The following is a 24,315-nucleotide window of genomic DNA, read 5'->3' as shown; positions in this document are numbered from 1 at the left end:
CCGTCACTTTCCATGCAGAAGAGATGCTGCTGGAGAGACTCCGGCAGCGCTGTCACCTTCAAGAAAAACTCGTTCAGCTTCTTCTGGAGCTCCTCCTTCTCCTGGTAGGGGTTGCAACATCGCATAACGTGAGCTGCTCGATCAGCATCACAAATAGATATCATCATGAATGGAGACTTACCTCGTTTGTTTTCCGCAACTGCTGCGTCAGATCCTGCAGCTCGCCCTCCACACGGAACGTCTTCTCGCCCAGCTCTAGCTGAAGCTCCGCGATCTTCTCGTTGAGCGTCTTCTCTTTCTCCTCGGCATTCTTTATCGTCAGTGCAAGCGTCTCCACCAACTCGGTACGACTCGCCATCTCGCGCCGTACAGCGACCTCCAGCTCATCCACCTTTGCCGCCAACACCGCCTTCTGGTTCGTTGCGTCCTGTTGTGAGTGTTCAAGGACAATGGCCTTCTCCTGCAGCTCAGCATTCTGCCGCTTCAAGTCGCTCAGCTCCTCTCGCAGTCGTTTGGTCTCACTCCCGTCGATTTTCGCTCGGGCGGCTTTGGCTTCGTGCACCTTCTGCATCGTCTCCATGTCACGCGCCATCCCAGCGCGTAGTTGAGCCTCCTCATGCTTAAAATGCTCGACCAAAGCCTCCTTCTTGTCTCCAAAGTCCTTCTCCAGTTGCTGCCGCAGTTCCTCCAAGCGCGACTCGCTCAACTGCTGCGTCACAACATTCTCTAGCTGCTGGAAGGCCTGGATGGCCTCAGTCTGGTAAAAGTCTCGCAGCACATCAGCCTTCTCGGGGCCGCGCGCTTTCTCATTGAAGTGCTTGTCGAACTCCTGGATCGCAGCCAGCATCGCGGCGAATGTGCTGCCCTCGCGCGCGTGAGTAGCGCGCGCAAGCAGCTCGGTCCACAACGTCCGCCGCAGCTCCTCGCAGTACTTGCGCGACTTCTGCGTGAGGACGCCCAACTCCGTCTCATAGCGTGCGCGGATGTCCGCCTTGAGCTTGGTGCGAACGGTTCGGTGACGCGAGGACTTGTACTTGCTGGCCGAGTGGTACACATCCATGCTCAGGCGCCAAATCTCCTCGTGCAGCTGCTTGAACGCGTCCAGCTCCATGGGCGGGTGCTCGAGCACGGAAGGGTGCACGCAGTCCACGTACGTGTTGAGCGCGTCCTCCGCCAGCAGGCGACACCTGTCCTCCACGAAGTCGTCCCACGCAGTGCCAAAGTCCAGCGGGTCCTGCTCCAGCACCTGCTGCGAGAGCTTGCGCAGCATCGCGCTGAGCATGTCCCCCGTCATCTCCAGGCCGAACACCCTCTTGACAGTCGCGTGGGGTCCGAAGAAGTCCTCGAAGCTCATGGGTGCGATGCTACGCGGGTAGAAGACCCCCTTCAACTTGAACCTGATGAGGCCCTCGAGCGCCTCGACGCTCGCGTCTGGTCTCTGCTTCTCGGCGTCGGCCAGCTTGTCCGTCAGCGAGCGACTCGGGGACCAGTCGACGCTCAGCATCTTGGGCAGCATCTCGTACACCTCCATACTGGCGAACTCCCTCACGAGCGTCTGGAAGAGCGACTGGAACTGCGGCAGCGAAGGCGCCAGGCACTGCGTGGACCCGCCGATCTCGTCGTAGCACGAGACGACCAGCGACGATAGCGCGCACAGCGCCCCGCTGAGCTGCTGCAGGCCAGAGGAGGACGCCTCGCTCTCGGACGCATTGGCGTCCAGCACCAGCACTTGGAAGTCCTCGTCCTCGTCCGCGTACGCGACGCTGGCCAGCAGCACGAGCGCGTCGTCGCTAGCCCCACTAGGGTGCTCCCGGCCCAGAAGTTTGGCCACTAGCTCGCGTCTGGCCGCGCGCGTGGACGGAGGACCCAGCAGCGTGATGACCGCCAGACGCTCCTCGCTCAGCTCCTGCTCCAGCAGCCGCGCGCCCTCGGGCGTCAGCGCGCCGGACGCATCCGCCAGCGCAAGTCCGCGCCAGGTGGCGTCCATGTCAATAATACGGAAAGAAGTGCGGTCCAATAGTGAAAAGTACGGTTATTTGTGCGCTCACTTCAACTTGGCCCAAACATTATTAACACTCTACTTGACGTGCTTCTGCGTGCACCTTTTGAAGACGGCCTCGAACGCGTCGGCCGGATGCTGCTCCTGCATTTTGTAGTAGATCTGGACCAGCACGTGGGCGTCCAGCGCGGCGTACTGCAGCTGAGCTGGCGTGAGTGGGCGGCGCTCCCAGTCCGACATGCGCGCTCGCTTGTCCAGAGGCAGACCCAAGTACGTCTCTGCGATGGCTGTGAGCCCCAGGCGAGAGGACTTGGCGGGCGCGTCCTGCTCGTCAGTCTTGCTGCGCTTCTTCTTCCACTTCCTCGGCTTTGAGTCGGATCCGGACGCCTCGCTGTTCGCTGCGGGGCTGTTGTCCGCGCTGCCGTTGCTGTTGTCACCCTCGCCGTCGCTGGACCTCGACTTGTCATCAGAGACAGCGGCGCTCTTCACTACCGGAAGCTTCTTCGTGACAGCCTGCAGATCTACCAGCATCGACATGACGTGCTCCGTGGCATACCCTCCTGATAGAAATGGCCGGAGCGCCTTCACGTCGCCCCTCGTGTCGAAGCCCAACTTTACCACAGAGTCCGACTGGAACAGAGGGGCCAAGATGTGTCCGTGGTCGTAGAGCGCGAGCACATCCACCACAAACGCCTTCTCGCGAGAGGCCAGCTGCATGAGCGCGCACTTCGCTGGAGCGTCCACAGGGTCGGCTGAAATGTGCACGGCCTTCCACTCCGAGTCGAATCCAATCGCGGGCTGTGTCACAAGGTGGTCGACACACGCCTGCAACGCCGCCGGAGTGTCCACGAAGATAATGTTGGCTTCACCGATGGTGTCAACTAGCGATAGGCACGTGTCAAGAGGGGCCAAATCGTCGTTATCCTTGAAACTCTTGCCGTCTTCTGCGCTGGTGTCTACCTCCAGAAACTGTTCCGCCAGTCCTGCCCGGAAAACAAACTGCTTGGTGGCGGGATCTTTAGGGCCAGCGTGCCGGATGATCATCTTGCACGCGTACAGCTTGAGGTCCTCGGAGCTCTCGACAAACTGCAGCGCTTGCTCGTATTCCTTGGAGTAGACGAGGAACCGCAGCGTGGCTTTCTGCCTTCTACTCGTAATCAAATATTATACCAAAACAAACACAAGAAGAGACAACAGTTTACCTAATGAACACCCGAGGCGTATTACGCGAGCATTCACCGCTGCGTACCGGTCGAAGTAGACTGGGAAGGCGCTTGCCTTGAGCTTGAAGAGCGAGAGCCGCTTCTTGATGATTTTGTCCTGCACGTTGCGGTCGATGAGCATCTGCACGAATTGCTGCTGCTTGTCCCGCTGGCCCTTGACGAACATGTCGCCCGTGCGGAAGTCCTTCTGCTTGATGACGGCCTCCAGCACCTGCTCGGTCGGCAGCAGGTGCTTCATCTTGAGGCAGTCCATGAAGTGGGCGGCCAGCCCCACGCGGATCTTGATAAGCAGGCGGCAGAAGGCCGTGAGCGCCTCCGCGTCCACTCTGTAGGCCAGCGCGAAGTCGGCCACGAACGGCATCCGCGAGCGCTTGAAGGCCGGCAGCATGGAGCCGGCCAGGGCGCTGTCGGCCTGCGAGATCTGCGGGTCGGCGCTCGCCTTGATGCAGCCCACGGCCGTCTCGACCCACTGCGCCGCGTTCGGCAGTTCCTTGCCCGGCAGCTGGCCGTAGAGCTGCAGACACTGCAGGAAGCTCGAGGGCGCGTGGGCCACGGACGCGAAGGCCAGCGCCAGCTCCACCTGCAGCTTGCCCGAGTCCCACGCGCGCATGGCCTCCGTGGCGTCCTGCAGTCGCATCTGCTGGAACAGCTGCGCCAGTGTCTCCTCCTCCTGCTGCTGCTGCTGCTGCTCCTGGGCTTGAGCTCCGACGTCCCGCTCCATGGTCTCAACTCAACTCAAATGTGGCTGCGCAGCATACTGAGCACAAGTGAATTCGTTTGGAGAGGGTCACTTTTCAACTTTTCGGCTTGGGTCAAATGGAGCGCCACCGCCGCCGCTCGCGCTCGCGATCTCCGCCGCGTCGGTCGTCTGGGGGCCGCCGCAGTCGCTGGCAGGAGAGATCCAGATCCAGGTCCAAGTCCAGGTCCAGGTCGCCGCCCCGACGTAGCAGACGCGAGCAGCGAGAGGCGGCCAAGACGCGGTCGCCCCGGGGCCAGCGCAACCAGGACAAGAAGACGCGCGACTTCTCCCACCTCGTCCAGTGCGTCGGTCGCTGGCTGCGCGACATGACGCGGCTGATTAGTTGTTGTCTGTGCTAATGGTCCAATGTTCTGTGTTCTGTCGCGACGCAGGTGGGGCAAGCAGGAGGATGAGGAGAAGGAGGAGGAGCCCGTGGAGGTGGAGAAGCCCAACTTCGGCCTCACGGGGGCGCTCGCCAAGGACCAGGCCACGGGCAACATGCAGAACGGAGTGGTCATGAAGTTCTCGGAGCCGCCCGAGGCCCGTCAGCCGACCAAGCGCTACCGGTTCTACGTGTTCAAGGACGACCAGAACATCGGTGAGGCGGCTGGATGGGCCTGTAGTTTCCACGAGTTATTTGTCTGACTAATAGCTGCTGTGTCTGTGACGTTGACGCAGCGACGCTGCATGTGCACCGCAAGAGCGCGTTCCTCATCGGCCGCGACAAGGCCGTGGCCGACATCCTGACGGAGCACCCGTCGTGCTCGAAGCAGCACGCCGTGCTGCAGTACCGAATGTACCAGAAGGAGACGGAGGACGGACTGGGCTTCACGCAGGAGGTGCGGCCGTACATCATGGACCTTAACAGCACCAACTCGACGTTCCTCAACGGCCGCAAGATCGAGGACTCGCGCTACATTGAGCTGCGCGAGAAGGACGTGCTCAAGTTCGGCGAGAGCACGCGCGAGTACGTCCTGATGAATGCGACCTAGACCAGCTCGATAACAACATCATTGGCATCGACAAACTCGAAAGAAAATCAACAACGGGGTAAAAGTGGAGTGTAGGAACAGCGCAAAATGCGGTTGGGTAGAGTTTGCATTGTTCAGCAGTTATCTGTGCACTTTTGACTAGCGCACCAAAAGGTCTGTCGGCTGCGGCAGCCCAGCACCACAGGTAGTGGCGGCAATGAAGCTACAGCAGCGCGAGGCAGACCGTCTGCCGGCAATCAGTCGAGGCGCTTAAATTAGGAGTTGCTCGATCTGCTCGCGCATGCTCTGGATCTGCGGGCCCAGCTGCGAGGCGTCGTTGGACGTGATCGAGGCGGAGATCACGGGGCGCGACACGCCGCAGGCGCGGCCCAGGGCGACCTTGGAGGGCACGAACACGTATGGTACATTCTTGTCTTCGCACAGCAGCGGCAGGTGCAGCAGGATCTCAAGCGGCTCCGTGTCGGCGGCCATGACGATGAACTCGGAGATGCCGCGGTTCAGCGTCTTGGTGGCCTCGTTGGCGCCCTTCTTGATCTGCTTGTAGTTGGTGGCCTGCTGCACCAGGTCCAGGATGGACACGGTCAGCTTGGCGTCCGCGAGCGGGTAGGCCTTGGGGTTCACGGCGGCGTCAGACATTGTTGAAGGAGTAACTTGCTCACGACCGACGGATCACTGCACTGTTGGGGAATGCCATGCACCCGTGCCCTTGAACCGACATTGACTCGACACTTCGCCACCAGCCAAAAGGCTCGGAGGCGGGCGCCAGTCATTGGTTATCAGATGACGTAATTACGCGCTGCTGCCGTAAAAACGATTCCTTAGAAACGCGACAGAAATGGCTTCGCGTAGAAACCCAAAAAATGTTCGTCAGGTCTACGGTGAGCTCTGCTCGCTAAAACCTCTCGGTCTGTCATGCAGTATCGATCTAGGTATGAGTCAGACTTGTAGTCACGCGAAGGCGACTAAACTTTCCTGCAAGACGTAGTTGGCAGCTATCAGAAGTGAAGTAAGCGATTTTATTTGGCTTTGGGCATTAAAATCGTGGTGATCTTACGCTTTTTTCTCTCAACAACCAACTCTTTATTGTTCTTGACGGTGTCTTGTTCTACTGGTGATCCTCGGTCTTCTCACGGGGGATCTTCTCGATACTCTGGATAAGCCTGGAGGTCCGAACCCGTTCGTCTAACCAGCTCCTGGAGTTAACGTAAGTTGGTAGCTGAGTTTCACCGCTTGTTAGTTCTGCGACTAGCGTAAGAATTGTTGGTATCCAGCACCTTACCGTTTCATCCTGGACGCTTGGCTGAGCAATTTTGACGCAGCGTGGCATTCTATACTGAGCCAGGGACATTTGACCTAAGTGTATCGTTGTACCGGTACTACACGCTTACTTTCTCGGCGACTTCACCTTTTACCGCCTTCATGTCAGTTGAAATTGTTGAGGTAAATGGTATCACCACTCTCCACCGCTCGCCCCCGCCGATCCATATCGATTCCAAGAATGCCCGCCTATTCTTCAGCTCGCAGTGGTTCTTCGCACTCCAATGTACAGATACATTCCAGCGATTGTGGTGGTGCCGTGAAGCTCGACGAAGTAGGACCTAATCGATTAATTACAGGCGTAGCTGTCAAAAAAGTTTGAATTCAATGGTCGGTTGTACAGTATGTATGAGTAATGCGATACGGCGTGGTGACTGCAAAACCAACAGAAGATTCGAAGTTTATCTCTGCTATGGTGGCCAAGCCGGAAGGTTGCTGTGTGGTTCAGGAGATCGATTGTAGCGGATGCATCTTTGGATCGTAGAATGTCATTCATAGCAACTACTGTATATTGTAGGCAAGGTCAGTTCATTGTCGTTTATCTTGAACAAGGCGTCGCGCAGTCGCGATAATGAGCGCATCACCGCAGTTTCGTTCTCGGTTTACGCCCATTGTCTTGAAGTTATACGGTGTGGAGTCCGTAGAGTCTGCAGACATTAAGAACATGTACAGCCTGGCCATTCCGTTGGTGTGGTCGCGGCTGACGCACGCTCGCCTTTCGACGCGAGCGTAATTCTTCCGATAGTGGCGTTGCGTTGTGAGCGCCGACCTGAACCTTGCTCTCAAACACACAACCGCTTGCTTGGAGCTCCACTCGTGTGACGACGATGTCCTCCATTAGAAACGTTTCTAACTCCCCTTTTCTCGATTACCCTCGGCTTATTTGACTTTTGTATCTGGATCGTACGTGCGGCCATGGAGCAGCGCGCGTTCCTGCAGTTGGCGGTGCTGGCGTCGCTGGCCACCATCAGCGCGTTCGTGGCCTTCGGCATCTTCCGCAAGCGCCAGCACAAGCAGGTCGAGGATGTGAAGCAGCCGCAGGCGGCCGCCCCCAAGGCGCAGCCCGCCGCCGCGCAGCAGCAGCAGCCCAAGCAGCAGGAGCAGGAGAAGAAGGCGAGCGAGACCCCCGCCCCCAAGCCCGCGCCCGCGGCCAACGTCGGCGAGCAGGAGGCCACGCTGGCCACCAAGATGTACAAGGCTGGGGACTACGACGGCGCCGTGGAGCTCTACTCCGTGGCCATCTCCAAGTGCGAGCAGCAGCAGCCGCTGGACGCCCGCAACCTCAAGGTCATGTACTCGAACCGCGCCGCGGCCTACGAGAAGCTGCAGGACTTTGACCACGTCATCTCGGACTGCACCGAGGCGCTGAAGCTGGACAAGAGGCACCCCAAGCCCTACCTGCGCCGCGCCAAGGCCCGAGCCAACGCGGGCGACCTGCGCGGGTCGCTCGTGGACTACGTCTGTCTGCTGGTCATCTCGGAGGAGAAGCAGGAGCAGGTGGACGAGAACCTAGCCCAGGAGATCAGCCGCATCCACAGCGACATCACCGTCAAGGAGATCGAGGACGCCCAGCAGAACAAGCAGAACCCCAAGCGCTACCTGCCCGACCAGTTCTTCGTCACGTCGTACTACTCCTCGTTCCACCCGAGCGACGACGAGAACGACATTGTGGCGCAGAAGACCTCGGAGGAGTACACGACGGAGCTGGAGGCCCTCGAGGCCGGAGATGACACCCGGCAGCAGCGCGGTCTGCTGCTGACCAAGCGCGGACTGGCGCTCAAGAAGGAGAAGGAGTACGACCTGGCCGCCAAGGACCTGGAGGCTGCGTGCCAGCTTGTCAATCCCGACGAGGAGGCGTACTACACGGCCCAGATCGAGAACGGAACGTACCACCACCTGCGCGGCGAGTTCGAGCTCGCTCGCAAGTCGTTCGAGGAGGCTCTCGCTGCCAAGCCGCACTCGATCTTTGCCAAGATCCGCATGGGCGGCCTGTGCTTCGACCAAAAGGACCTGAAGAAGGCGCTGGAGTGGTTCGACAAGGCGCTCGCCGAGAAGGCGGAGTGCTCCACGGCGTACTTCCACCGCGGCCAGCTCCACTCGATCGACGTGTCGCCGGACGGAACGAGCAACGAGTCGTCGATGGCCGCTGCGCTCAGCGACCTCGAGAGGTGCATCACCATTGCGCCCGACTTCGCCATGGCCTACATTCAGCTTGGCGTGACCCACGCGCGCAACGGCAACTTCCAGGGCGCCGTGGAGTACCTCACGTCGGCGGCGCGCATCACGCCGGACGTGCCGGAGATCTACAACTACCTCGGCGAGACGTACATGCAGATGCTGCAGACCCCGGGCAGCGCCGTGGACCTGAAGACCGTGGAGGAGATGTTCGAGAAGGCGATCGAGCTGGACCCGTCGTACCCGATGGCCTACATCAACCAGGGCAACCTGCTGGTGCAGAAGGGCACGGAGTACGGCCACCAGGCGCTGGCGCTGTTCGAGAAGGCCGTGGAGATGTGCCCGCGCTCCAAGTTCGCGTACTGCCACCTGGCGCAGGTGTACATGGCGATGCAGGAGTACTCGCGCGCCATCGAGCAGATCGACAAGGCCGTGGCGTTCGCCTTTAGCAAGGACGAGCTCAACGAGCTGTTCGCCATCCGCGTGACAGCCGAGACGCACCAGCAGGCCTCGGTGCTGCTCCACTAGCTGGGAGACGACCTCGATAGTGGAAGACAATAGCAAAATGTCCATGTAGACCAAGCAACCTGAGTTCTTGCCTCTTCGCATGGTGTCGTCCCACACTCCTCCAACTATCAGCTTTAACAGACGGACAAAGCCATGATCACCCTCTATAACCTCAACATCACTAATGGTCCAGATACAGCGTTTAATGCTACAGTATACATATATGATTCGCTAATGCAGTACAGCACTGCTATTATTTCTGCGTATCTACTAATTTTTCACATCTAACGCGATATAGAGGTCGTTCCGGTCCCTCGCGCCGGTAGAAACGTCATTCGATCTTCACATCCAAGCACCAGAGCGCTCCCCTCCACCCCTTCCTATGACCCTCTCCGTGGCCACCGCGCGCGCCGAGCTCAAGCAGCGCGTCCCCTCCACCGCCGCGGGCGTGGGCGTCGTCACCATCTGCGGCGGCGGCAACGGCGCGCACGTGGCGGCCGCCTACCTGGCGTCCAACGGCGTGCGCGTGCAGGTGCTTACGCGCCAGCCCGAGCGCTGGGCGCAGACGCTGGAGCTGAGCACGGCCGGCAGCAGCTGGGAGTCCAAGGGCGTCATGACGGGCCGCCTGAGCCTCGTGTCCAAGCACGCCAAGCACGTGATCCCGCAGTCCGACGTGGTGATCGTGGCGGCCCCGGCCAACGCGCACCCGGCCATCCTGGAGCACGTGTCGCCCTACCTCAAGAAGGGGGTCAAGCTGGGCGCGCTCTTCGCGCAGGGCGGCTTCGACTGGGCCGCCAAGAAGGCGCTCGGAGAGGAGAAGTTCGCCAACGTGGACCTGGTGCGTAGAGGCTGCTGCTCGACGATGTATCATAATGAGCTGTGGACTGACGACTGACCTCTGGTTACTGGACTTGCCTGTTGTCTGCCTCTACAGCTCTTCGGTCTGCAGAACATCCCGTGGATCTGCAAGGCCACGGAATACGGGTGAGCCGAAGTGCTGCTGCTGGAAAGGTGATCCTTGTACTGACGCTGGACCTCTGCACTTTTGGACAGCCACAAGTGCCGCATCATCGGCCCCAAGCAGTGCCTGTACGTGGCGTGCTACCCGGTGGAGTGCAAGGAGGAGGCGGCGTCGCTCATGCAGACGCTCTTCGACATCCCGTGCAAGACGGTGGCCAACTTCCTCAACCTGACGCTCACGCCGTCCAACCAGATCATCCACCCGGCGCGCTACTACGCCATCTTCCGCGACTGGGACGGCAAGCGCACCTACACGCACGAGGAGCTCAAGAAGCGCGAGGGCCTCACGCTGTGTACGTCTAGCAGCACAAAGAGCCTATTTGGTATTGGTGGCTCATAACATTGTTGCCTTGTTTGCTACAGACGCCGACTTTGACGAGTTCTCCGCGGAGCAGCTGACGATGCTGGACAACGAGCTGCAGCAGGTCAAGTACGCGCTGCTGCAGCGCTTCCCCGCCCTGGACCTGTCGGACGTGCTGCCCATGGGCGACCGCGTCGTCAAGCACTACGGCAAGGACGTGTCCGACCGCTCGTCGCTGCTGCAGATCTTCCGCACAAACCTGGGCTACGCCGGCTGCGCGACGCCGCTGACGGAGGTGTCCAAGGGCCAGTTCCAGCCCGCGCTCAACTCGCGTCTGTTCTGGGAAGACATCCCGTACGGCCTGTGCATCCTCAAGAACATGGCCGAGATGCTGGGCAACTTCCCGACGCCGCGCATCGACTTCATGATCCGCTGGCACCAGCAGTACATGGGCGTGGAGTTCCTCAACCCGGACGGCCAGCTGAACGCCCGCGAGCTCTGGCGCACGGGCGCGCCCAACAAGTACGGCATCCACAGCCTCGAGGACCTGGTCTCGACGTCGCTGCCGAAGGAGATGCGCGACTACCGCCACCCGCGCTCCCGCATTTAAGCCAAGCCACACGCGCTCTGTAGATAAACAGCGAGTTGGGTGGGAGATGCAGAGTGTATTTGGTGAGGAAGGTGAGAGCCTGAAGCGCCTGCAATACGATTCTTGTGCATAGAGTTCCGAGCTCTGTAGTCTTGCTACTGCATTTGTTTCACGCGCCGCAGCAGCTCTGGAACGCTGGGACATACTGCTGGATCACCAAGTGCGCGTCGTCCCTGCCGTAGGCCTCCATGGTCTCGAGCGCCTCGGCCACGAGCTCCTTGGTGGCGCTGTCCCCCGTGCCGAGGTGCTTGTCCTGCAGGATGTTGCACAGCGGCAGCAGGGACCGGTAGTAGTCGGCCAGCGCCGAGCCGACGCCTTCGCAGACCACCAACTGCTGCAGCACCAGCAGCACACGATGCACCACGGCCTTCTCGCGCGTGCTGAGGGCGCTCTTGAGCTGCTGGACCACCTGTGGCAGCGCCTTGAGCACGCGCGTGTCGCGCCGGCCGCTCTCGAGCAGCCCCACGGCGGCGTCGAAGGCGAACGACGGGTACGGCTCGAGCTTCTCCTGCAGGCCGCTGAGGCAGATGGGCAGGAAGTGCGCGAAGTCGATCTGCTTCAGGCTGGCCGTCCACGTCACGCGGCGCACGCCGTGGCGCGTCTCGATGAGCAGCGGCAGCTCCTCCTTCTCCAGGTACTGGCGGAACTCGCTGAGCTTGGGCTTCTTGGACCGCCCACCGGACGTGTTGGGGCGCGAGGAACCCGCGCTCGAAGGCGGTCGTCCTGGCTCATTGGAGTCCAGCGAGAGCACTTGGCTGTCGGCCGCGCGACCTCGAGACGCCATCTTGGTCTTGGAGCGAATTCGAGTGCGACGCTTTGGGCGAGTTTGCGTCTATTTGGGATTCTTCCGCCAGGAACCGTCAAAGAGCTCTTGACTGAGGCCTGCTCGAGCGTCTAGGACGCCACGCGGTTGAGCTCAACGTGCTGGAGGCATCGGGAAGGGGTTGGATACGTCGGGGAGACTACTTACAAGATGATGAATCCTGGAAGCGTGCAGCTACGCTGCTCTGCCAGCATGGACATGGACGGAGTGATGAAGAGATGGAGCAGTGCGTGTCGTTGACATTGAGGACAGGAAATGATCATCGATTCTCGAGTCTATTGATCAAGGTGTGTTGGCTACGAACTGGGATTGGACTACGATACTACATGGACTACATGAACTACATGAACTACAATCTATGAAGTTTGGACGCGAAGCTGATCAGGGGAAGCGCTCACAGCTTCCAGATCGGTGTCTTGGACGGTGCTGCTGCTGCGGCGCGTCGTTGCTTTGCCAGCATACGTTGCCGGTTGAAGGCTGGGTTGCGCTCGAAATCAAACAGGCGAGACTTGATGCCTTGACTTCGCGGCGCTGCAGCGTAAATTGGCAGGCACGTGCGCGGTGTGATGCAGGGTAGCTTGCCAGGGACAGCGCGTGGGTCGCGGTCGTTCTTGCCGGGCTCGTTGGGCGGCACGATCTGCTCTACCTCTACATGTAGTTTCACGGGCTCCGCAGCAAAGGCCTTCTTGGTATCGTCGAGATCTGGGGCGTGGAGCTCTTCTTCGCCAGCAGCGACGGCAGATTGGGCTGGTTGAGTCTGTTCGGGCTCGTGGATAGCTGCCTCCGGTTCGTCGTTGATGAAGTTGCACTCATCGGCAGCAGCGTCAGCTCCGGCATTAGCAGGTGGGGCACTGGCAGGCGTGGTGGTGGTGGAGCTTGGGGAGGCGCTTGCTGGCGTGGGGTCCGTCACAACTGCGTGCGGGTAGCCGAACTCGGCGAACCTCGCCGAGTCGATCACTTGAATGGACCAGCGCGGGTCGATGGGCTCCACTGCCGCCGCCGCTGGGTCATGCGGGTTGGGAAAGGCGGCGAACCGCACTGCATCGATCGCTTCGATGGCAGTGGACGCGATGGTGGACGACGCTCCGTAAAAGTGGACGAGAGCTGCGACTCTCGTTCGGCTGATCGCTTCGGGGGCGCGTGTCGTGGTGCGGGCGGCGACGGGGGACTCGAACATTGCCACTAGGCGGCGGACAGACGAAGTCATGGTTGGTGTTGGTGTTGGCGGTGGGCAGGTACAGGCGACTGACTTGCTCGGGAGGAAGGAAATCCAAAAGTGAGGAGCTCTCGGGGTTTGGCGGAGCTCGCGGGCGGAGCTTCAATCTTTCCACAACCCGTCTTTCTCGACCAGCACAAGAGGCTTGTGCTGGTCGAGAATCAATTGGTGTGACAAGCGCTCGAGAACTTGGCCATGGAAAAAATAATGTTCGAGTTTGAAGGAACGAGAAGAACTTGGATAGTGACGGACCGACTGTCACTGCATTACTCGTGCTGACATTGAAGAATCAATGCGATCGAGACTCACTGGCAGTATTAACAAGGATTCATGCGGTGGTAAATGTACGGCTTTTGTTGGAAACAGCACTTTGATGAATACTGAATACTTGTAATACGTTTATCGCTTCAGTGTAAGATACTTTGTTTGTCTACAATGCGGAGTCTACAAATACACGCCGTTGCAGCTACTGCACTGAGTCAACAACACTGTGGGGCGCACTTGCGTGCAGTTCCTGCTCGCAGCGGGTTGAATACGCATCTTCGTGGCTCTCGGTGCTGTCGGTATGGGCGGCGTCCTGGGCCTTGAGAGCTTCGCGAGTTTGTTTCTGCTCTTGCTTGAGGTCTTTCAGCTGCTGCTTGATTTCCTTCTGCTGCTGCTTGAACAGCGCCGAGATGTTGTGGAATGCGACCTGGCGCAAGGCACTCACCTGGTTGGTGGCTTGCCGCTTGTTGCTGCAGTTCACCTGCAAGAAAGACGAGGTCGTGTTAGCAGAGTGATTCGAAGGCTATAACGAGTTGACGCACCGTCGGGATAATGGCGTGCGGGTTCACCACCTGGACAAAGTCGCAGAGCTCGGCGAAACTCGAGTGCTCGCTGTACGGGATGCCATAGACATGGATCTTGCCCGATGGGTCCGTGCAGCAAGTCGAAATCGATCGCGGATTCTTGCTGCTGAAGGTCCATCCAGTGGGGCGAAACGCTACGATACGCCGAAATCGAAGCCGGTGCTTCGCCAGCAGAACGGTTAAGTTGTCCATCTGAAGGTCCTGCATCCGAACGACGTGTAGGCTGTTATCGTAAACACAACAATAACACATGCGCGTTAGATACGACCAAAACATCAGTTGACAACCAAAACACTTGTTCGTACTTGGTGGCGCCGGGCTCAGTGGTCAGAAGCTGCATATCTTTGGCGGGCCAACCGAACGTTTCAATGATTTTCAGCTTCGCCTTGGACACGCACACTTTCTTCTGGAACTTGCGCGCAACCTCCATGAACAGCCGCTCTTTGCCAATCGTGTACGACCCAAAGAGGTAGAGCACCTTCTCCTGCTTGAAGTGCTTGTCCATGAGCTCGAGAGCATGATTGACCGCAACTTGCTGGGTTGGAAAAGTGTACTTCGGGTCGCAGTAGGTGGTATCCAGATACACCCCATCGAGACGACTAAGGCCGACGATCTTTCCGTTGTGATCAATCTTTTCATCTCCGGTCGCGATGTGCGGCTGAAGCGCGTGGTAGTCCAACATTTTCCTATGGAATCGGAAATCGCCAGTGTGCAGATAAGTTTTTCCGTCCTTCAGGCGGAAGAGGATGATCGCTGAGCCAGGGCAATGGTTGGCGTCCATGAAGGTCACTTGCACGTCTCCGACCAGCACAGGCGTGTTCATCCCCACTGGATGGACGTATTTACTCAGCACTCCGAGCTCTTGGACGACCAGCTTTGCCGTTATTTCGTTGCAGTAGATGATGCCGCAGTCGAAGTGCTGTTTAACGAAAGTCATGCAGCAACTTTAGCGTGAAACCCTATGAACAACTCAAGGCCGTGAGCGAACTCACCTTGTCGAGCCCTCCATAGTGATCCGAGTGGAAGTGCGTCAGGAAATAAATGCTCGAGTTTTGCTTGCAAGCGTATTGGAATCCATCCACAATGAACGGCGGGTTTGTGCCTCGGATGCACTTGAACTCGGGATAAAGCAGACGCCGTCGTTGAACGGCCTTGCGAGTGAATTTGAACGGCACCGGCCGCTTCCTAGCGTTGAGCACAGCTTCCGTCTTAGAGCCGCGCATCAGAACATCGAAGACATTTGATCGCTCTGAATTCCATCAAGCCGAGATAGATCGGGGTCAGCCTGGGATTAAGACACAACTTCCAGTGAGCCGAACTTACCAATTGTAGCAGCCGGCGCCGGCGCTTTCCCCGACTGCATCATGATGGCGAACGCATTCGGCGCGCTCTTGTCCTCCTCCTCCGTCTTCTTCTCCAGCCTCGCAACGATCGTATCCGCCTGCTCCACCTCCCCCATGTCTCCGGGCCGCACGCCGAACTTCTGGCCGCACTGCTTCACGTGACGGATGCGCCGCATCAGGTCGATCTCCGACATGTCGGCGCCGCAGATCTTGCACACGTAGCCGCACTCGCTCTCGCTGTCGTAGTCGTCCGCATCAGCATCATCGTCGTCCTCAGCACCAACTTCGTCCTCTTCATCTTCAGCCTCGACCTTCTCCTCCAGCTCCGCCTCCTGCACCTGCGTCAGCTCTGCCACCTGCGTCTGCATCTCCTCGTCGTCTTCCTCCTCCTGCTCACGGACGCTCTCTTCCTGCACAGCCGCCACCACAACTTCTGCCGCCACTGTCAATTCCTCCTCCAGCTGCTGTCCACTGCTTGGAGCGTCGCCGCCTGCAGCCGCCGCCTCCGCCCTGTCCAGGCAGCGGTTCACGTGCTGCGAGCGCGCGCGCTCGTCGCAATCCGAGAGCTCCTGGCCGCACGTGGGGCAGTCGACGCGCTGGGCCGCGCTCGCGTCCAGACACGCGTTCAGGTGCGTCTCGCGGTCGGCCACGCTCCAGGGCGCCATGTCCATCGAGCACACGAAGCACACGAGGAGCTCGTCCATGGCCGTGGTCGCCGCTAGAAGTTGCACCTGTGCGTCTATGGCGTCCAAAATTTGAATTTGATCAGCAAAAGTTGCGTTTTACCGCGCGCCGATTGGCTGAGCATATGTCTGCGGATGTTCAGCCAATCGGCACACAGGAAAGCGCAACTTTCATCCTGAGCTCAGCTTCAACGCCGCATCATCACTTGAAACGCCGGAGCCGACGCCGAGCCGAGCAGCGCGGCGCTCGCTATTTCTCGACGTGCACAGCCCCATTCCGGAACCCGCAGCGTCATTCCCAGCAGCAGTATCCGTAGTAGCATGACCAAGCACCTGCTCATCCTGTCGACGGGCCAGCACGTGGGCAAGACGACGCTCAGTCTGGGGCTCGTCAAGACGCTGCAGGCCAAGTTCCAGGGCTCTGGCAAGCAGGTGGCCTACTGCAAGCCCGTGGGCCAGCAACACGTCGCCGTGGGAGGCGGGCTGCGTGTGGACAAGGTGCGGGCGGCAGCTTCAATGCTCTGTGTGATGATGCACGGTGTAGTATCCGACTGACTGGTGACTGTCGTGCTGCAGGACGCGTTCCTGTTCAAGGAGCACTTTGGCCTGGTGCAGGACTACAAGGACATGTCGCCCGTCATCTTCCCTGACGGCTTCACGCGCGACTTCGTCGACGGGAAGGTCACGTCGCAGCAGCTCATGGACTCCATCAAGGCCGCGCACCAGCGCCTGTACGACCAGAGCGACTTCCTCATCTGTGAGGGCACTGGACACACGGGCGTGGGCTCCATCTGCGAGCTCAACAACGCTCAAGTTGCAGGTACGGTTTAGTTGAAGGTTGTGCTTGGGCGGCGTAGCATGGTGCTGATGGACGCTTGTTGGTGCTTGCTGCTGGCAGCGGAGCTCAAGCTGGACGCTGTTTGTGTCGCGCTGGGCGGGCTCGGCTCGTCGTTCGATCAGCTGGCGATGAACCGAGAGATGCTCAAGCAGAACAACGTCCGGCTACGGGGTGTGATCCTCAACAAGGTCAACCCGACGAAGATGGACATGATCAAGGTGCGCTTGCGCATGGAAATTCGGGCTGCGATTGCAGTGCGAATATTACTTACTGGGTCTTGTTGTCGTAGGACTACTACGCGCGAGCACTTAAGCGTTGGGACGTTCCACTCGTTGGTTGCATCCCGGATCTGAAAGACCTGTCTTGCCCGACCATGGCGGATTACGCTAAGTTGCTCAAGTCGGAGCTAGTGTCCGGTAAGTGCCTTCGATCCTCGGTCGAAATCCACATATGCTGACTAGCAGCGTATCTTTCATCTCGTTTCAAACTGTAGGCAAAGATGCCAGTCTGCGCTATTTCAGCAGCACCAGGCTAGCACTGGCCCCAGTGGACGATAACAACCGCTTCAAGGCTATTCCGAACCAACTCGTCATCACGGTAACGGAATGCGCGGGTGGATCTGCGCTTGCATATTTACGTGATACTAACGCGGGTTGGCGTGTGTCTACAGCATAGCGGCCGCAAGGATGTGATCGACGCGATCATCGGCAACCAGGAGGCGTCCACCTCTCACGGCGAGAATCTGAGGTCCGGCCTCATTCTCACTGGTTGGAACCCGCCAAGCGCTGAGCTCGCGCAGCGTCTCGACGCGGACAACATCCCGTGCATCTACGTCTCACCCGACAAGGCAGACAGCTACACGATCACGGCGCGTATCGCCCAGTTCACGGCCAAGATCCGCCGTGAGGACGTGGATCGGATAGATATGGCAGCGGACCACGTCTCCAAGCACTGCGACTTCAGCTTTCTGGAAGGTTAGGCTGCTGCTACTGTAGTACTCTTTTTGCCGACAGACGACGAAAAGCAGAGGCACACAGCAACCAAACAAACGAAAGCTCAAATACAACAGCGAGAACACTCGAAAAAAAGCAACGCACTCTCCTCTGTTGCCTTTGCGTGTTTCTTTTACTAATCTCTCAAACGCGCTGCGAGAGCCCTGCCGAGTGGCAGAAACTTGACTTCAACTAGAGCACAGCTCCGAAGCGCGCGGTCTTCACTGTAGTCTTCTGCTCCTCCTTTCTTCACTCCGCTACAGCAATAGCTATTTAAGAGGGCAGCGTCATCTTCTTGCCGTGGTATTTGCTGGAAAATAACGAATGGAGTAGAATGGTTAGCAAAATGTGCAATATTGGACAACAGCAGCTGTAGAGTTAGGGAGAGCGGTCGCACCTGATCGCGTAGTAGTAGAAGAAGTCGACGTAGAGCGCCGTCTGCACCATGCCGGCGATGAACATGAGCCAAATGAAGTGGTAGGACGTCTCGGTGGCCGCGCGGTAGATCCAGTTGAGCACGTAGCAGCCGCGGTAGGCTCCGAGCAGCACGACGTAGTTGCTCGTGAGGTTCTCGACCTCTCCGTGGCGCTGCAGCAGGATGAGCTGCGGGATGATGGCCACGGCCTCGAGGTAGATGGAGAAGGTCCAGAGGATCTCAAAGACCTCGAACTGCTCGTTGAACACGAGCGCCAGCAGCGCGCAGGGCAGCACGGCAAACTTGAGGTGCAGGAAGGCGTCGTGCGACTTGTCGTACGTGCTGCGGAAGGGCTCCTTGAAGCGGATGACGTACACGATGGCGCCCGAGAAGAGCAGGAAGAGCAGCTTCATGATGGTGTTGTACACGCTCACGAAGTGGAAGAACAGGTCCACGTAGCGGGTCACGAACACCAGGAAGAACAGCTCCTGCGTCTTGAGGGAGATGCCTGCAACAGTCAGTCAGCCCCGGTTAGGTAAGTTGCGAGCTTACAGCCTCCATAGCGACAGGACGGGACGCACCGTTCGCGGAGCGGGAGGCCAGCAGCTTGAGCAGCAGCACCAGGAAGCTGGCCAGGTGCGCCATGTCGCCCACCAGGCGGAACAGGTTCATCGTGGGCGGAGCTGGGCTTCGCTTAGCTTGGCGTCGGGACTTGGTGAGCTTCGAGCTTGTCTCGCGGGATGATAATGTGGTGCATGGGCGCAGGCTCGTGGGCCGGCCCATGGGTCCTCGCTTCAGTGACGGAAAGAGTGACATCAGACGAAAAAATGACGTGTCAGACGAACGGAATGGCTACACCGATCTTGTCGTTGAAGCTGCGAAGATCAGGTGAATGCTGCGACTCGAATCAAGCGTCCGGCAAACGTCCAGCAGCAAGATTCAGACGCCAATGCGCGCCCAAGGAGAGCTCGTCGCGGGCCTCATCTATTTATCGGCGAGCTAAGAAAAGCTCTCGGCATGTCGCCGCTCCTTCTCAGCTCCTTTTATTTCTCCTTGCCACTAGGAGATTGGAGGAGCAGGCGCTCAAGTTGGTGGCGCAGAGCACACGCAGCAGCTACGTGATGGAGGAGGAGGGTAAGGACAAAAGAGACGTCGCTACCGTCGCCGACGCCGAGGAACTGGTGGGCCCCAATGAGGTCGTGGCGCGAGCGCTGGACGGCACGCGGTTCTACCTCTACAATCATCAGGTGAGCCAGCGGCTTCTCTATCTTCTGTCTCACTCATACACACAGACACTGATCTATCTGTCGTTACCGTAGGCGGGAGGCCACACGGCGTTTCTGCGCAGTGGCGGGGGCTCTGTGTGCAAGCCGGTGGTCGCGCTCGAGCTCCAGTTCTACGAGGCGCTAGCTCCGCAATTCCCGCAGCTGCGTCCGTTCGTGCCGCAGTTCCTGGGGAAAGTCAAGGTGGAGCTCACGACGTCGACGCCGAGCGAGTCTCCGAGTTCCCCCTCCTCGTCGCAGGCCTCTTCAACGCCTCCGATAGAGCCGCTCTCCCCAACCGAGCCGATGACCCCCAAGAAGATCCGCAAAGGCTCCTTCGGGAAGAAGCGCCGTCTGGGCAAGTACAGCGCGTCCAACCCGCTGGCGCCGCCTACGTCGGAAGGGGGCTACAGCGCGAAACTCTGGAAGCAAGAGCGAGCGAAGAAGAACAAGAAGACCGCAAAAGGTGACTGTGCTGTTGCTTTGACCCGTGCAGACAGTGGCAACACGAAGGACTACCTCGTGTTGGGCGACCTCACCAGAAACTTTCGTAGACCTTGCGTTCTAGACATCAAAATGGGCACGCGTCAGCACGGGGAGGACGCCTCGCCCGCCAAAGTGATATCCCACACAGCCAAATGTGCCGCCACCACGTCGCTAGCCCTTGGGCTGCGGCTCTGCGGCATGCAGATCTACGACGAACGCGACGGCACCTACACAATTTGGGACAAGACCTGGGGAAGACAGCTCAAGCCCGAAGACGTCGAACCAGCACTCGAGACGGTGCGTATCACTCCACAGAGCATTGAGGGGCAGTCTCCATAGTCTCCATCACGACACTAACACCACACTGCTATGTATACGTGTGCAGTACCTAACGAGCGGCCTCACGCTGCGCTGGAATGCACTGGAAGAGCTGCTCGTCAAAATACGCCAGCTAAAAAGTGTAATGGCCAAAACAACAGGTTTGCGCTGCTGGGGGTCTTCTCTGCTTCTCATCTACGAAGGAGATCAAAGCTACGGACCCGCCAATGCTGACGTGCGTCTCATCGACTTCGCGCACAGCCAAATGAGCCCTTCGCTCGATACACCCGATGATGGAATGTTGCTGGGGCTCTCTAACATCGACCGCTACCTCAGCAACATCATCGCTCGAAAACCGTCTCAAGATGAAACAGGAACTGCAACTCCTGCATCTCCTTCGGCAGCGAAGCTTCAGCTAGTAGCCTAGCAAAGACAGAAATTAAAGCGGGCACTACAGTATCTTCCAAAACCCGATCCTGCTGAATAACATTATCATCTCGTCTCTCAAAGTGATCGTTGCTAGATACCATCCGCCTGAAATTGCCTTGCCATGGTTCGGTACTCGTTTGCTACCTCTGGTCTACCTAACGTGGTCAGCAACTGAGCACATTTCTCCAACAGAGCACAGCGTTCCCCAACGTCTTCAGCTGCATCCAGTGACTGGGTGTACTGACGAAGTGCATCCTCGGCGCAATTTTGCGCGGCTAGTACATCCGCCAGCGTTTTTCTTGTGAGAGACGAGTCCTGGCAGGCGAGTGAACGTCGCAGTAGCTTTTCCGCACTCTCTAGACGGTCGATCGCCACGAACGCATTACTGAGCTCCCTGAGTAGAGCGGGGTTGCTGAGGTTATGTCGTAGCGCTTGCGAGACGAACTGCTGGGCGTCCTTTTCATCACGAACACTCACCGACCCGTGGGCTGTGAGAGCAAGTAGCGCGAGGTATGCCCAGACATCGGGGTTTGATGGGTCCAACCTGTTGGCCTCGGACAAAGCCATCTGAGCGCGTTCCCACTTTTCGAGGCGCAGACAAGCTATTCCTACGCCAAGCCAACATGAAGCCACCCGGAACTCATCACACGCCAGCAGGAACGTTGTTTCAGCCACCTCGATCTGTTGGGAATGCAGAAGTGCTAAACCGAGCCGCAAGTATAGTCCCAGTCGTAATGACTCTGCACTCATGGCTCCACGATGCTCCAATGCGCGTTGTAGACACTCAATCGCCGTTTTGGTCTGCGAGTCTTGTTGTAGATACACTTTTCCGAGCGTAAGCCATGCAATGGGATGAGATGCATCGATTTCTAGAGCCTCTTGTAGTAGCTTGATTGCACGAGAACTTCCTGCGTCCTCTCCATCGCTACCGCTTCGCAGGCACAATTCAGCTTCCATGGCTCTTTTCATCACTCGCAGCTCGCCGCCGATCACATCACGCGACTTCAAATGAGTATCCGCAAGTTGCAACGCACGCTCGGTGAGTCCCCACAATTTGCACTCATGCGCGTACTCAGCCAGGAATATCCATACTGCGCTCACGCAAGAAATATCTCTGCGTTGGCCTCCGCCAGTATGGCTTTTCAGCGCCTGTTGAGCCTTGAGAAGTTCAAACATTGTCAAGTTCCCTGTCGGATCTTTCCCCTCGAACTGTGAAAAAAAGAAGGCGAGAAGAGCGTGAGCAAGCGCACCATGCTCGAAATCATGTGTGGGGTGTTTCTGAACTCCGGCCTTCGCCTCCACTACAGCATTCTTCACGAGGGCCTCTGCACGCGCAAAGTCTCGAAGCTCGCACTGCACAGCCACGAGCGTGATCAGAGGCTGGATTGCATGCCCATCGAGGCGCAAACACTGCTGCAAAGCCGACCCCGCCTTCTCAAGTTTAGCCTGCGCAATGCAAAAGCGCGCGTAGTCGTACCAAACACCCACGAGTATTTGGGATACGTTTGCCTTATCCACATCAGCAGGATGTTGAGGCTTTGGGCGCTCCTGAGCATGACCAGCATGCTGCTCTGCGTAAGCAATGCGGTCCAAATGAAGCATCTCGCTCTTCTCAAAATCCCCACTCACCTCGTTCTCCACAGTTTTGACCCGCAAAACTTCTAGCACCGATGCAATCTCTTTCAATGTTGGGCGCCCTTCAACCGTTGCATGTGCGTTCTCTAGGAGTGCGTTTGAGTCTGAGTAGAAGGTTTCGTGGAGAATCGCGTTCACTTCCTGCATGAGAAGCGTGTAGAGCTGGCCAAACTGCTCCTTCTTCTTCTCTTCTACCGTCTTCTCGTCCGGCTGCGCTTGGCTGTCTTCGTCATTGTCGTCAGGCTCGACTTCAGTACGAGCGAAAGACTCTCGAATAACGGGCACAATTCGCTTCTTCAGTGCTTCTTTGAAGGAGTGATATACCCCCTGCGTATTCAGTCGGTAAATGAGAGTCTGCTTCTTCTCATCACGCAAAGCAGAGATATCGGCTGCATAATCTTCTGCTGTTTGTCTTTTATCGCCACTTGCTCGAAAGACGTCTTCATATTCACGCAAAAGACTGACGACCACCAAGCGGATCTCCGTTCGCAAGTCCCCGTAAATATCACGCCTCTTTTCGCTCTCAGCTTCCAAATCACGCGGAGGAATCAGTTCCTTTAGTGTTTTTGAGGGAGGTTCCAGATCTTGCGGTGGCTGAAGTACGAGCGCTGTGTCGAGTATCTCCGCGGCAATTTCGATGTGCGTACCTACAGAGGTTGCAACGGCAGTGAGAGCTGCTGCTTGTTGCACGGTTGTCTCGTAGTCTGCTAGAGCACTTTGAAACTTCTTTTTGTCATCGTTTGTTTGAGCGCCGGCTAACTCCTGTTCCAGAAATGCTCGGGAAACAGGCGAGATGGCCCGCAGTGGGGCTTTCGGGAGAATTTTCGTTGTACCAGGCGTCAACAGTTCGGCCAAATGCAATCGGAATTCTGCTGAGACGGCATCGATTGCCTTCCCATTAGAGTTATCCGCGGGGCTGCGTCGTAGAATTCCACCCACATGCTTATCAACCGTGAGAAATTCAGTGAGGCGGTCAACGGAGCTCTAGGGGACAAAGAACCTGTTAGTTGAACTGGAACGGTAAGAATGACGGACCATAGAGTGCACAGCTGTCCAAATGCTTACCTTGAAATATAGCACTGATAGCATGGTAGTTCCCGGAAACTGAACGCTCCACTCCCCCGACAGCGTTGAAACAGGAGATGGCGGCCGCTCTTCTTGCTGCTCGTCACCACTTGGGGGCGGTTGCGCAGCTACTCCATGAATTCCTTTCTCCTTATCACTCTCCGAGAGGGACGGTTGGAAGCAGAGCTTTCCTCCTTTCAACGTCGTGACATCAAACTGATACGGCGATGCAGCTCCTTCTCCAGCGTTACTTGCAGCGCCATCCTTCGCTCCCAGCTGTGGCAGGGTGATGTCAAAATCATAACAAGCAGTGTTCTGGTCCGCCGCCGCACAGATCTGAAGAGCCTCTTCATTGCTCATACAATTCGGGAACGTCCACTCCGCAGGCAAGTTCCTCACACACGGCGGCTGTAGCTCTAGCACCCTCGCACCGAGCATAAAGTCCGCCAGCGCCACGTCGCACTGAATCTCGAGGTCAAGCACGAACGTCTCCCCGGATGAAACGAGAGTTACTTGCTGTCTCTTCGTCTGCCCCAGCAACGCCGTCCTCAGCGGCACCAGCGTCTTGCTCAGTAGCGAATCTGTGGCGCGAGCCCTGGCCGTCCCGCAGTGGAGCGACAGCAGCAGCTGAGCCTGCACTAGCTCCTGCATGGATTCAACCGTGAGCGCCACGGCCCTCGAGCTCTGGCAGTAGTCCAATAGTAGTCTCCGTCCGCTGCTCTGCTTCGAGACGGAGACGCTTCTGGTCATCACATTGTCGTCCTCCGCCGAGAACCAGACGCTCTCGAGAGGCTGCTCGGACGGCAGCACGAGCTGCACGAAGGCCGAGACCTGGCGCTCTGCTGTCTCTGCATTGACATCCTCGGGCTGCCACGTGAGCGACCGCAGCGAGACGGTGAAGGCCCCGCTCGACGTCTCCATGGCGGTGGCGACGGTGGTTCTGGTGTGGCACTGCCTGGAGCAGCCGCGCCGCTTCAACTCGAAAAGGTGGATAATGTGATGTACACCAAATAGACCATCACTCTGACAGTCCGCACTCG

At 58.2% G+C, this 24,315-nt stretch overlaps 13 protein-coding genes across 13 annotated transcripts; 5 read left to right on the top strand and 8 right to left on the bottom strand.

Annotated features, from left to right (window-relative positions):
- Positions 1-163: 163 nt before the first annotated feature.
- PHYSODRAFT_469440 (hypothetical protein) lies at positions 164-1,987 on the bottom strand (the record flags this gene model as incomplete). The annotated part of the gene is made up of 1 exon (XM_009516359.1): positions 164-1,987. One exon carries the CDS (start codon positions 1,985-1,987, stop codon positions 164-166), a length of 1,824 nt encoding a protein of 607 aa, XP_009514654.1.
- A 90-nt stretch (positions 1,988-2,077) lies between these two features.
- PHYSODRAFT_553959 (hypothetical protein) lies at positions 2,078-3,943 on the bottom strand (the record flags this gene model as incomplete). The annotated part of the gene is made up of 2 exons (XM_009516358.1): positions 2,078-3,149; positions 3,249-3,943. 2 exons carry the CDS (start codon positions 3,941-3,943, stop codon positions 2,078-2,080), a joined length of 1,767 nt encoding a protein of 588 aa, XP_009514653.1.
- A 516-nt stretch (positions 3,944-4,459) lies between these two features.
- PHYSODRAFT_471247 (hypothetical protein) lies at positions 4,460-4,953 on the top strand (the record flags this gene model as incomplete). The annotated part of the gene is made up of 2 exons (XM_009516357.1): positions 4,460-4,559; positions 4,640-4,953. The coding sequence occupies 2 exons, from the start codon at positions 4,460-4,462 to the stop codon at positions 4,951-4,953; spliced, it is 414 nt and encodes a 137-aa protein (XP_009514652.1).
- A 66-nt stretch (positions 4,954-5,019) lies between these two features.
- Positions 5,020-5,627, bottom strand: PHYSODRAFT_284090 (hypothetical protein). Its single transcript, XM_009516356.1, has one exon. It carries the CDS (start codon positions 5,587-5,589, stop codon positions 5,203-5,205), a length of 387 nt encoding a protein of 128 aa, XP_009514651.1. The 5' UTR covers positions 5,590-5,627; the 3' UTR covers positions 5,020-5,202.
- Positions 5,628-7,185: 1,558 nt separating this feature from the next.
- PHYSODRAFT_343583 (hypothetical protein) lies at positions 7,186-8,973 on the top strand (the record flags this gene model as incomplete). Its single annotated transcript, XM_009516355.1, has 1 exon — positions 7,186-8,973. The coding sequence occupies one exon, from the start codon at positions 7,186-7,188 to the stop codon at positions 8,971-8,973; it is 1,788 nt and encodes a 595-aa protein (XP_009514650.1).
- A 361-nt stretch (positions 8,974-9,334) lies between these two features.
- On the top strand, positions 9,335-10,883 carry PHYSODRAFT_472086 (hypothetical protein; the record flags this gene model as incomplete). The annotated part of the gene is made up of 4 exons (XM_009516354.1): positions 9,335-9,790; positions 9,887-9,936; positions 10,006-10,265; positions 10,336-10,883. The coding sequence occupies 4 exons, from the start codon at positions 9,335-9,337 to the stop codon at positions 10,881-10,883; spliced, it is 1,314 nt and encodes a 437-aa protein (XP_009514649.1).
- A 148-nt stretch (positions 10,884-11,031) lies between these two features.
- On the bottom strand, positions 11,032-11,706 carry PHYSODRAFT_470543 (hypothetical protein; the record flags this gene model as incomplete). Its single annotated transcript, XM_009516353.1, has 1 exon — positions 11,032-11,706. One exon carries the CDS (start codon positions 11,704-11,706, stop codon positions 11,032-11,034), a length of 675 nt encoding a protein of 224 aa, XP_009514648.1.
- Positions 11,707-12,025: 319 nt separating this feature from the next.
- PHYSODRAFT_343582 (hypothetical protein) lies at positions 12,026-12,952 on the bottom strand (the record flags this gene model as incomplete). Its single annotated transcript, XM_009516352.1, has 1 exon — positions 12,026-12,952. The coding sequence occupies one exon, from the start codon at positions 12,950-12,952 to the stop codon at positions 12,140-12,142; it is 813 nt and encodes a 270-aa protein (XP_009514647.1). The 3' UTR covers positions 12,026-12,139.
- A 776-nt stretch (positions 12,953-13,728) lies between these two features.
- Positions 13,729-15,856, bottom strand: PHYSODRAFT_472505 (hypothetical protein; the record flags this gene model as incomplete). Its single annotated transcript, XM_009516351.1, has 5 exons — positions 13,729-14,032; positions 14,115-14,728; positions 14,802-15,058; positions 15,133-15,435; positions 15,625-15,856. 5 exons carry the CDS (start codon positions 15,854-15,856, stop codon positions 13,729-13,731), a joined length of 1,710 nt encoding a protein of 569 aa, XP_009514646.1.
- Positions 15,857-16,062: 206 nt separating this feature from the next.
- Positions 16,063-17,652, top strand: PHYSODRAFT_358269 (hypothetical protein; the record flags this gene model as incomplete). The annotated part of the gene is made up of 6 exons (XM_009516350.1): positions 16,063-16,333; positions 16,412-16,655; positions 16,734-16,891; positions 16,963-17,089; positions 17,167-17,270; positions 17,344-17,652. Exons 1-6 carry the CDS (start codon positions 16,157-16,159, stop codon positions 17,650-17,652), a joined length of 1,119 nt encoding a protein of 372 aa, XP_009514645.1. The 5' UTR covers positions 16,063-16,156.
- Positions 17,653-17,938: 286 nt separating this feature from the next.
- Positions 17,939-18,811, bottom strand: PHYSODRAFT_553947 (hypothetical protein; the record flags this gene model as incomplete). Its single annotated transcript, XM_009516349.1, has 3 exons — positions 18,662-18,811; positions 18,063-18,588; positions 17,939-17,975 (listed from the first exon to the last, which is right to left on the bottom strand). The coding sequence occupies exons 1-3, from the start codon at positions 18,750-18,752 to the stop codon at positions 17,939-17,941; spliced, it is 654 nt and encodes a 217-aa protein (XP_009514644.1). The 5' UTR covers positions 18,753-18,811.
- Positions 18,812-19,359: 548 nt separating this feature from the next.
- PHYSODRAFT_353403 (hypothetical protein) lies at positions 19,360-20,100 on the top strand (the record flags this gene model as incomplete). Its single annotated transcript, XM_009516348.1, has 2 exons — positions 19,360-19,808; positions 19,897-20,100. A coding segment is annotated over exon 2 (180 nt), but the record flags the coding sequence as incomplete, so codon positions are not given.
- A 565-nt stretch (positions 20,101-20,665) lies between these two features.
- On the bottom strand, positions 20,666-24,196 carry PHYSODRAFT_321176 (hypothetical protein; the record flags this gene model as incomplete). Its single annotated transcript, XM_009516347.1, has 3 exons — positions 20,666-21,784; positions 21,860-23,194; positions 23,276-24,196. The coding sequence occupies 3 exons, from the start codon at positions 24,194-24,196 to the stop codon at positions 20,666-20,668; spliced, it is 3,375 nt and encodes a 1,124-aa protein (XP_009514642.1).
- Positions 24,197-24,315: the final 119 nt, after the last annotated feature.

Source organism: Phytophthora sojae (assembly GCF_000149755.1).
Source record: "Phytophthora sojae unplaced genomic scaffold PHYSOscaffold_1, whole genome shotgun sequence".
In the NCBI taxonomy this organism is placed as follows: domain Eukaryota; phylum Oomycota; class Peronosporomycetes; order Peronosporales; family Peronosporaceae; genus Phytophthora; species Phytophthora sojae.
Note: the sequence above shows the minus strand (reverse complement) of the source record. Positions and strands in the feature narration are given on the sequence as shown.